Source organism: Monopterus albus, unplaced genomic scaffold, assembly GCF_001952655.1.
Source record: "Monopterus albus unplaced genomic scaffold, M_albus_1.0 scaffold144.1, whole genome shotgun sequence".
In the NCBI taxonomy this organism is placed as follows: Eukaryota; Metazoa; Chordata; class Actinopteri; order Synbranchiformes; family Synbranchidae; genus Monopterus; species Monopterus albus.
In genome coordinates this window covers 740,253-751,135 of record NW_018128024.1, presented here as the reverse complement: position 1 = coordinate 751,135, position 10,883 = coordinate 740,253, and the positions used below count along the sequence as shown (strand labels likewise).

The 10,883-nt window shown below is 41.8% G+C and overlaps 1 protein-coding gene across 1 annotated transcript in view; it reads left to right on the top strand.

Annotated features, from left to right (window-relative positions):
* Positions 1-1,644: 1,644 nt before the first annotated feature.
* The window catches only part of gna12a (guanine nucleotide binding protein (G protein) alpha 12a), a 22,265-nt gene continuing 13,026 nt past the window's right edge, over positions 1,645-10,883 (top strand). Inside the window, exons 1-2 of the mRNA XM_020614298.1 lie at positions 1,645-3,280; positions 8,815-9,033. Of these exons, the coding sequence (XP_020469954.1) occupies positions 2,963-3,280; positions 8,815-9,033 (537 nt within the window). The 5' untranslated portion in view covers positions 1,645-2,962. The remainder of the gene's footprint in view (positions 3,281-8,814; positions 9,034-10,883) is intronic.

The window sequence follows — 10,883 nt, the reverse complement described above, 5'->3', positions numbered from 1 at the left end:
GGTGTGATCCCCAGTGTGTAAATGGTCTTATACTTGGATAGCGCTTTTCTATACATTGCAACGCACTCAAAGCGCTTTCACACTACAGTATTTGGCCATGCACCCAGTTGCGCTCCCAAATTCACGCACCGGTGACTTGGGGTTCAGCATCTTGCTCAAGGACACTTCAACGTGTGGACCGCACAAGCCAGGAGACGACCCGCTCTACCTCCTGAGCCACAGCTGACCCAACTAGTCCGCTGAAGGTCTGAGCGTTTGTCTGTGAATGGGAAATAGTGTAAAGCGCTTTGAGTGTGCATCAATGTGTAGAAAAGCATTGTATTCTACTTTTACTTGAGTGGAGGGTCTGAGTACTTCCTCCACCGTGGGTGGTGGGCCATAAAACCACAACGAGCTGAAATTTTCTATAAACCTTCACAGAGCTGTGGGGGTCTGCAGAGCCAGGTGTTAATTCTCTGTGGGTTCATCAGTCGAATTCAAACAAACAAAAGTTGCACACCCTGGCTGCCACTCAGCCCACAGGGTCCCAGGCTTTTTGACACGGAGGAGCACTAAGAACAGCTCTGCCATTAGAGAGGAAAGACGAGGAGCATGTCGCGCTGACTGGAGTGTAGGCCTGTCAGTCAGCGCTAACAGCTGTAATTGGCATTTCAGTCAGGTACAAAGGGTGTGTGCGGTGCCAAAGTACCTCAAGTCAGACAGGCAGCCAGACAGTGTGCCTGAATAACAATATTTCATCAGAGTGAAGTGGGAATAATGGGGATGGGGATGTGGGGGGGTAAACATAGTTCAGGATGGAGCTGCACACTTCTTATGTCTTTTAACAGAAAGGCAACATATATCTTCAAGCTTCTCCTCCTCCATCTGTTCCCTGGTTGTCGCAACTCCTGCCTTCATCTCCACACACACACACACACACACACACACACTGAACCACTCCATGTGTCCTTCCAGATTCATTAGCATATAAATAACTCATACAAACACAAAAGCACACAGTGAGACAATGGTGCCATCACACAGAAACCTTTTCCAGTAGTGTGTAGAGGTGGATGTGGAATATTAGTGGGTAGAAGCAGACCCTGATGATGTCCATTTGTGTTTGTGTGTGTGTGTGTGTTGTTCCATGTCTGATGAAAAGGCTTTTAGGCTAATTACATGAGAAGCGTACGTTGCTACCTGGAGGAGGTTTCATCTTGTGCTTACATTTCTCTCTCTACCTCATACGCACAAATAATGTGTGCAGACACACACTGCACTGGTTCAACAAACTGCCACTTTTTAAATTAGATAATGACTTTAAGAGAATAGCTTGTTTTTATGTGTGTGTGTCTTCTCCCACAACACTGAACTTTATGATTGAGTCAATAATGAACATGAGGTGAGTGCGACAGCCTCTTCTTGGTTTGTGGCTGATACCTTGTTTGCTGACCACACATCTCATTCAGCATCTCTCGCTTTCTTTTCAGTTTTAGTTCAGAGATAAGAAGAGAATTTTAAAGAGAAGAGACACAGTGGTTTTCATGGTTTTTGTTTTTGAAATATAATCTAACAGTGCCCTCTGCCCAGAAAAGCCAGAACTGCAAGATCACATCCCTTTTTTTTTTTTTTTTTTTTTAAAGAAAAATGCTACTTGTTCTTCCAGGTTCGGTTTTATTTTGATGGAAAGCAATCCACACTACACATTTTTCAAAATATTAACAAAATAAATAAAGGCCATGGATATGCTGCAGCACAAAAATAAAATGGCATTAAAAAAGTGTCATGCATAAAATTGCAGCATGACACACGCACACACACACACAAGAGGTATAAAGCAGAATGAGAATAGTAAAACTATGTTATATGACTGACACGTCTGCTATGACAGAGTGAACTTTGGTAACATAATTTTGCTTTTCTCTGTAGATTTATTTCAGCCTGCTCATTTGATCACACTCTAATAAAGTAAAAAAGGTCAGAAAACTAATTCCACAACTAATTTAATAATTGCGAGGATTAAAATGTTGTTGTTTTTAGTATTCCAATTTGAAAATCTCTTGATTTTCCAGTCTCTCATCTCATTGAACAGTGCAAGCACAGTTAGATTCAACATATTTTCCACCCACGGTTTTAGAAAACAGGTCTCGGTGTCCTGGCCAAGTTTAGCCTGTAGAAGTCTGTCTTGTCCAGATCCTACTACAATAATTTAGATCATATTAAGACTGAAAAGGATTATGAATTTAATATAAGCTGTAATTTCTCACAAATCTCTTGTGTCATGGAAATTTAGGCCTATTTCACAGAAGATATTGTGGAACCCACTGAGGTTAATGTGGACCCAGTAAAATGATCAAACTAATATCACCTCCACTCATCTGGAAAGTTTTTAAAATAGGCTCCTGTTGTATCTGACTTTGCTGGAAAGGCTGGTTTTAGTAGCACTTCCTCCCTGTTGTGTCCGCTGGCGTCCTCTTACGGTGAGCCCCGTCGGTTCACCGGCGCCCCCGTCATCACGCACACGGCCCCACCGCCGTCTCTCCACAGCCCAAGTTCACAAAGCCCTGGCCCGGTTTAGTTTGGATTGGCTGTCCCACGGTGTGAGTCTCAACGTCGCCTGTGTGGCTGCGCTTTGGATGGAGAGACCTACTCCGGATCAACTTCAACTTGTACTTTTAGGGCAGGGCGACATCAAGCATTTACACTTTCTGAACGTTTCCTGGGTTTTCTTTCTCTTCTCTGCAGAGTGATTATTGTTGAAGTCGCGATCTAACCAAGATGGACACGGGTTGTCTGCCGGTGGGAGACTAGATAACGGCGTCACTCTCCAAAGCTACATGCACACTTCATCCATTTGTCCACTGGAAACGTTTTATTCAGCACGTGGATGGAGCCGGACTGGGTCGTTTCCATCCCCAGACGTCATATCTTAGAATGTGCATTTTCCCACTGAAGTTTTGGTGAACTTTTCCCACGACTCGCCATGTCGGGAGTGGTCCGCACCCTGAGCCGCTGCCTGCTCCGGGCAGACGCCAGCCGAGACCCGGGCACCAGCAAGGAAGGAAGCCGGGAGAGGGACGCAGCGCAGGAGCGCGAGGCACGGCGCAGGAGCCGGGAGATAGACGCGATGCTCGCCCGGGAGAGAAGAGCCGTGCGCCGGCTGGTGAAGATCCTCCTGCTCGGGGCCGGAGAAAGCGGAAAGTCCACATTCCTCAAGCAGATGCGCATCATTAACGGACAAGAGTTTGATCAGAAAGCTCTGCTGGATTTCCGGGACACGATCTATGACAATATACTGAAGGTATGGAAGTCAACAGGTCGGGGCCTTCAGGCAAACCTTAACTTAGACAGCCTGATTTATTAGCTGTCAACTCATATTAAGCTTTTATTTTAGGCTGATGTTTAGTTTGGTGAGAACTTTCTTTAACTTGTGAAAGCCCGTGATGTGAGAAACTGCATGTTGCAAACAAACTGGCCAAGGCTGAAGATTAGGCATCAGTCCATTAGTCGTTTTGTCTCTGGCGACTTATTAACTCTAACTGAAATGATTAGTCAATTCATTGATTAGGCCACTGACAAGAAGTTAATCAGTAACAAATGTCACAACTGATTAATCAGTTCAGTTAAACTCCCGAAAAAAATCACGATTCCAGCTTCTGGGATGATTTAACAGAATGCATCTGAGTTTTTTAACTGGTTATCAGTCAGTCAGGCAGAAGTCAAAGTGGGGCTTTCCCCCTGTTTTCTGACATGTTATGACAAAATGATTGTCAATTCAATGGCTGATGAATCAATGATGAAAATAATTATCAGCTGCTGTTTTTATTCCACACTTGAGGTTCATGCATAGACACAAGGAGGGCTGTTGATATAGTACATATTGCTCTCCTGGTGTGTGTGTGTGTGTGTGTGTGTGTGTGTGCACTGCCCCTTTGTTTGCTGTCATGGCTGTGCCTCCCTCACCAGCTAACAATACCAGACTATTCCTGAGGGATGAGCACAGCCAAGACCAGGATGATAAGACCTGCACTTCTAAACAAACCCGTCCCCTGGACACCAGCATACAGTGGCTGCACAGCCCACATTCAGACATAGAAAGTAGTAAATGCATGTGAACCATCAAACAGAAACATGATACCACATGCTTGCAATTCTTTGGTCCACCATGTTTATCATCATCATCATCAGTGTTCTCCAGTTAATCCAATAACGATTCAATCTATAAAATGTCAGAAAACACTGAAAACCCTCTGCGTTGTCTTGTCTGATCAACAGTTCACGAACCAAAAGTATTAATGGAATAGAGGGGAAAGCAGCGAACAGTTATCTCATGATTAGTTCCCCTACTGATAAATCTTTCAATTGACTAATCAATACTCGTTTGTACTATAAAATGTCCTACAAGAAAATGGTAAAAGGTGTCCATCACAGTTTCCCAGAGCCCAGACTGACAACTGTCTGAAAAACAATTTAAAACTCAAAAATATTCCGTTGTGTGTCATAGAAAATGAACAAATGCAGCAAATCTTCATATTGATAGGTTGAAACCAGTTAATTGCTAAATGATAAAGATTAATCCATTATCAGAATACTTACTAATACGTTTTCTGTCAATTGACTGCATCATATACATGGCTGCTAACAATTATTTTCATTATTGATTAATCTAGATTATTTTCTTGATTAATCAAAATGCTTTTCTATGTGACCAACTGTCCAAAATAAAAAAATATATAATCACATATAGGGAAAAAAAGAATCCTCACAACTGACAAACTGTCTAAAAGGAGTATCAATTATTTTGTTTCTGATTAGTTTTCATTGCTTGTTTACTTGAAGCTATAAGAAGTTTACACTGAGAGAAATGTTCAAACCAGACTTTATGCTTTCATGGGAGCAGCTCTTTATATCTTGTGTGTATTAAATGACACATTTCCCAAAATTCTGACAGAATTTTGGGAAATGACAAAAAAGCAGCTTGAGCAAAGTTTGGCTGCAGAGCTTGATTCAGTAATAACAGACTGACTACTGAGAAATAAGTTCACCTATCACTTCAGCTCTAATGATTATAATGTGAAACCAATAAAATAAAATGTATTGTTAAGCAGCTATAGGTCTATAGGTGAAGGTCAGCAGTAACAACACAACCCCACTGCACATAGGCAGTAAATTATAATGGCTGTAAAAGAGGCGGATGCTTGTTCCATTAATAATTAGTGTAACGTGAACAGAAAGGTTGAAACTAGATTTGAAGTGTCAGTGAAAATTCCTTTGCATGATCTTATTCGTGACATCGTAAACTGAAGATGAGATGTGTTGGTGTGTTAAGTGAGGTGTTACCTGCCAGGTGTGGAGCCCCCCCCCCGCACCACCAACCATGGCAACTTAATGATAGAGTGAGAGCAGGAAGGAAAGAGGGATCAACCTGAAAGAGAACACATGGGTATGTGGCCCAAACAGACTTATACAAAGGCTTTTAGCTTCTATAGGCTTATAAAAACAAATAACACAGAGGTGGAGCTCAGGTGTGGCTCCGGTCCTTGATTGTCAGTAATTACACCTCCAGTAATCCTGGTATAACTCTTGTCAGTGTGGAATCTTTCATTTTTCACAAGTTAAAGTGAAACTAAAAACACTGATCCTGCCATAAGCCCTTGTACACCAAGTAGAGGTTTGCTGAACAACGTTACTCTGGGTATCCACAGATTTAAAAGCTGGAATAGGACATAAATAACAACAATAAAAAATAATTAGGGCTTATCCTCTGTTTTTTGAATGTGTGATGGCTTATGTCTTCTCTTATCTCTGGTAGCTTTTGTTTATCTGTCAACTATTTGGCTAAACCCCTTCAATTAAGGGGCATATCCAAAGTTGACTCTGAACAGCTTCTGTTGTTGTTGTTGTTCTTCTTCTTTCAGCCGCTTCCCACCATGTGGGGGTTTTCTAGCTCCCCGTGGTCAGTTACTTGGGGCCAGTGATGCATAAGACGAATAACAAGAGTTCTGGGGTTAGGGCAAGGTTAGGCTGAGGTTAAAAAGTACTGGAAATGTGTAAACAGACTGAAATAACCCAACGTTTTGCTATGTGACACAGTCCTGGTGCTTCTGGTTGCTACACCTACTGTACATATCAGACAGACAGGCTCAGACCAAGTCTTACGAACAGAAACTGTGTCCCAGTTCAAAGGTTGCATCTTGTGACAGGAAACAGTCCACATACTGGAAATCAGGCTAGATCTACGGTGTCACAGAGACCAAAACTAATGCTGCACTGAGTGGTTGTTTGCAGTTTGTGAAGTCAAACTTTTCCATGCGCATCACCTCTAAGTTTAAATACCGGCGATAAACTAGGATTACGGTAAATTATACTTGTGTGTACAGTGAGAGTTGTGCGATTTCACTTTAATACACAAGAACCGATGGATAATAGTCCAACAGAACAAAGGTTAACACATTTATATACTACCCATTTTTCTGTAAAGCAACATATCTAGACTTTTAACAAGACAAAAGGACAGTTTATGCATGAATTGCATTATTTCTTAGTACTGTGCAGATTTGATCCTGAAATATCAGTACCTCTAATCCCAGCATTTCCGTTTCTGGGATCAATTGCCATGTTACAAGATCAATATCTAAACTCAGTAGGATCATTTGTGGTAAATGTACATTTTACCTTCAACAGGGGACACAGTAGACAGTAGCTACACCAGCAGGATAGTCTAAATAATATAGCAGTTGAATGATAGGAACTACTACTCCCTCCACCTGTCATAATCATATGTGCACTATGGTTCTGTAAATGCATGAGCTACTGAGAATCAAAGCAGATGTCATATGCTGCTGGGGGGATATAAACATCAACCACGATGGCATGTGAATGGTCCCTGTTTATACTATGTAGTATGGATGTAGTCCCACTGCCAACGGTTCAGTATCTGGGCTTTAGAAACATCCCGTCAGAGATGGCGCCGTTAGTTGTCAATAAAAGTGCCCTTATACCGGTAGCTTTGCCTTATATCTCCCTTTCGCCATCATTCTCTGCTGTCTGGACCCATCTCTTTTCCCTCAGAAAAAGCGATTCCTGCCTGGATTTTACTTGGTATCAGAAAGGAAATAAGTGGTATCGCATATCACTATTACTTTTACATAGTCCTGTTTCATTGGTCTAGTGGCTCAGGTGACCTATTTACATATGACAGAAGACAGCCTGAATGTAAATACCTACAGGTTGACAGTGATCACCTGAACACCTCAGTAAAAAACTGGCCAGCTCACATAACAGAATGGGTACAATACTCTGGTATTATCCTCCGAATGTGGGCAAACGAAGGCAGCGTGTCTTAGCCAGATTTTTAAAATGACAACTTGTTGGCTGGTCAGCTTCTATGTTGTATTTGGTGTAGGAATGCAGAGCCCATGCTACAGTACTGACTGGCACAGAAAATGTGCCGGGTCACTAACAGGAACGCAGACGACCATACAAACATGCAGGCATACAGGAAGAGAGGCAGACAGGAATACAGCCAATTATACAGATTAGTGAATTGATAAGGTTCATGTTGGCTCACAGGCACTAAAACGGTCTGATTACACAGACAGTAGTCATGAGTGAATGCGAGTCAAGGCTCGCCCACACTGACCCTGAGTTTAACTATTAACAAGCTTTTGTTCATTATGATGTGTAGGACATAGTGGTTACGTGTCTGTCTTTGTGTTGTGCACCAGCCTGGGCTTTCCTGAGCGGTACCAGCTTAAACATCCCCAAAAACAAAAGCATCAGTTCTGAAAACACCTCGTGAGTCAGGGATCGGGCTTAAAAAGAAACCGCAACACATCCACAATCCACTATCACTGCACGCATTAGCTGCAGCAGTAACAGTTTCTACCAACTGTAACATCTTTTTTTTTTTTTTTACACCCACACCTCTTGTTGCAGACCCATCTATCTTAGGAGAGGTGACCTCTTTTTGAATTCTTTCCTTGCTTATGGTTTTTTTTTTTAAAGGATTTGCCTTGTCTTTGTACAGATAAAGTCGAGCAAGGACAGAGACTGTTGATGTTGTGGCCGTGTAAAGCCTGTTGAATGTTAGATTAAGCTCTATAAATAAACTTTACTTGACCTGACCATTGCGCAAGAGCCATTAGTCACAGACAGACACGCACCATACACGTACACACATCACTTAACCGGCTGCAACCTCTGAAACACTTCTGCACTTCATTGATTTCGCTTGCTGCCGAGTTCTCTGTTGTGTCGATCCATGAACTAGGCAATCAAGCAAAGAAGCTTTTGGAATATAGTAATACTGCATATTCTTAATTAACTGTAGTTCAGTTCAGAGTCGGCTAAGAAGGAGATTACTGAATAACCAGCAACAGGACAGATTAAAAGTGCGTTAAAACAGCTGAAGTGATGTACAAATAAGAACTGTCACAGTTGTTGAAGTAGAATAGCTGGAAAGACTGGGTCAAGATGGTTCAATAAAACAGAAAGAGAAAACAATGACTATCTGTCTCTGTGTTGGTTAGTTTGATCACTCAGGAGGGGACCTCCCGCACAGACTGTCCACATGGTTCCCTTCAGAAAACCACCAGGAGCCACACATGCATGTCTGAATGTGAGCGCCTGCCTGACACATGTGCTTCACTGTTAAATTTACTCTGTGTTTACCAGTACCGCTAGACTCGGTGTTTACCCCGGGAGCACCACATGCAGTACGAGGTTTTGTTTTTTTTATATTTATGTGCTGAGAAAATGTTTGTCATTGACTTTGGAAATAGCAGCTTTTACACAACTTCACCATGTTCAGGCTTGTGTTGTATGTTTCTGCAGGGCATGCGTGTGCTGGTGGATGCCCGGGACAAGCTTGGTATCAGCTGGCAGTGCTGTGAGAACGAGAAACAGGGCATGCTGGTGATGTCATGGGAAGGACGTGTGGGGGCGTCGGGGGTCGAGCCCAGCGAGTTTCAGCTGTATGTGATGGCACTGAGCGCGCTCTGGGCAGACACCGGCATACAGGAGGCCTACGCGCGACGCTCAGAGTTCCAACTGGTGAGTAGGTTAAAAACACGTTTCCTAACTGGTTTTTTGTCCAGTGTACCAACACGGCCTCATTAGATGGGCTTTCATTCTACTTTATTAACTCTACCTGTCATGTTCCAAATGGGTTCGTATGAATTGATTTTAAACTGGATATTACCTAAATATAGTAGTATTGATTCTTCGTGCTAGACACAGTGATCCTATGTTTGTCAATGTCTGGTCACTCTTTTTTATTTATACAGAAGCTTTGGTCTACTTTGCATTATTTGGCCGTTTTTAGTGATTAATCCAGCTTCTGTGCCAACTAACGTTCACTCTCTGTTGCAACACGCAGCGTCTGAGTGGCGCTGGGAGGCGTGTGCTGTTGTAGCCAGGAATCTGTTGGTTACTGTGAGGACAGATGAACTAAAGATGGGGCCACACACAAAACTGTGGTCTTGCTCGAGTTGATTTTTACTCCTTAACTCAAATATATGAATAGTTTTTTGTTTTTACCAAATCATAATTGATGGAGGACGACTCGTTGAACTAATGAGTAAACAGCTACCACATACATTCCCACATACGTAAATACACAGGGACAGAATGAAATATGATTATCAGAAAGTCTCACAATAAAAGTGACTTTTCCAGACCTACTTTATGATTTGGCAACTTAAAGGAGTTACTCACCCCAAAATTATAATTTTTCTATCATTAAATTCATTCTCATAACCTGGAATGATGGAAGAACATGTTTGCACTGATCCATTATGTTCTCTGCCAGCTTTCTACCCTGTTAATCATCCTGTGAACCCTCAGGCTGGGAATCATTTTGCTAAGGTATCTAAATAGTATTCTTACCAGAATACTATTGCAATATACTTTGATAAAAAAAACATTCTGAACCACTGACCATCTGCAGTAAAATCCAGCCCCCAGTTCATTCTTTGTATTGAGAGTCATGTTTAGTCCTAGATGACTCACTGGGTGACCTTTTTATTTCATAGTTTATGTGTCACAGTAGCAATGTTTCCAGTGAGTCACCTATGACAGAGCAGGACAACACTTATTTATCTGTGTGAAAATGTAATATTATCCTTTATACATGAATGCAGTGGTTAAAAGTACTACCCAACCCTTTTTCCTTAAAGCACATTCATAACATCCTGGAACTGAAAACAGCCCCGGGGTATGGGTTACCCATCATTCCTTACCATCACTTCTGTCTCACTTAGTGAGAAATAATACCAAAGGTGAACTTATTAAATCATCTTGCACTGTCTGCTTTCAGTTCATTAGTGCCCATGGTCACAAACCGTAAATGTTTTTGCCTTCAGTACCATAAATATTTCCACATCACTTCAGTGACGTCTACAGCAGCGGATATCTTCAAGGTAACTGATTTACCACAGCCAGTTTCTTCAGAGTTAATAATCCAACATGCTCTAAACATCAGAGGAACTGGTTAATATCAGAAATGTTTTTACCTGTCAACTACAAAATAATAAGTCACAGTGATGGAATGCTCATGGAAATATTGATTGTTTTTCTGTGTAAGTTACCTGTCTCCTTTTATTGTTTGGAGACTTTCCAAAGATATCATTATTTTTCTCTTGACTGGAAATGGAGCCAGTGAAGTGGAGCCCTGTGGAGTAATATCTGCCACGCCACACTGCACCAGACACAATCTGAAACAACTTGTAGATCACGATGTAATTCTTTTATTTAATCTTCTTGATACAGTGGGTACAGAAAGTATTCAGACCCCCTTAAATTTTTCACTCTTTGTTATATTGCAGCCATATGCTAAAATCATTTAAGTTCATTTTTTTCCTCATTAATGTACACACAGCACCCCATATTGACAGAAAAACACA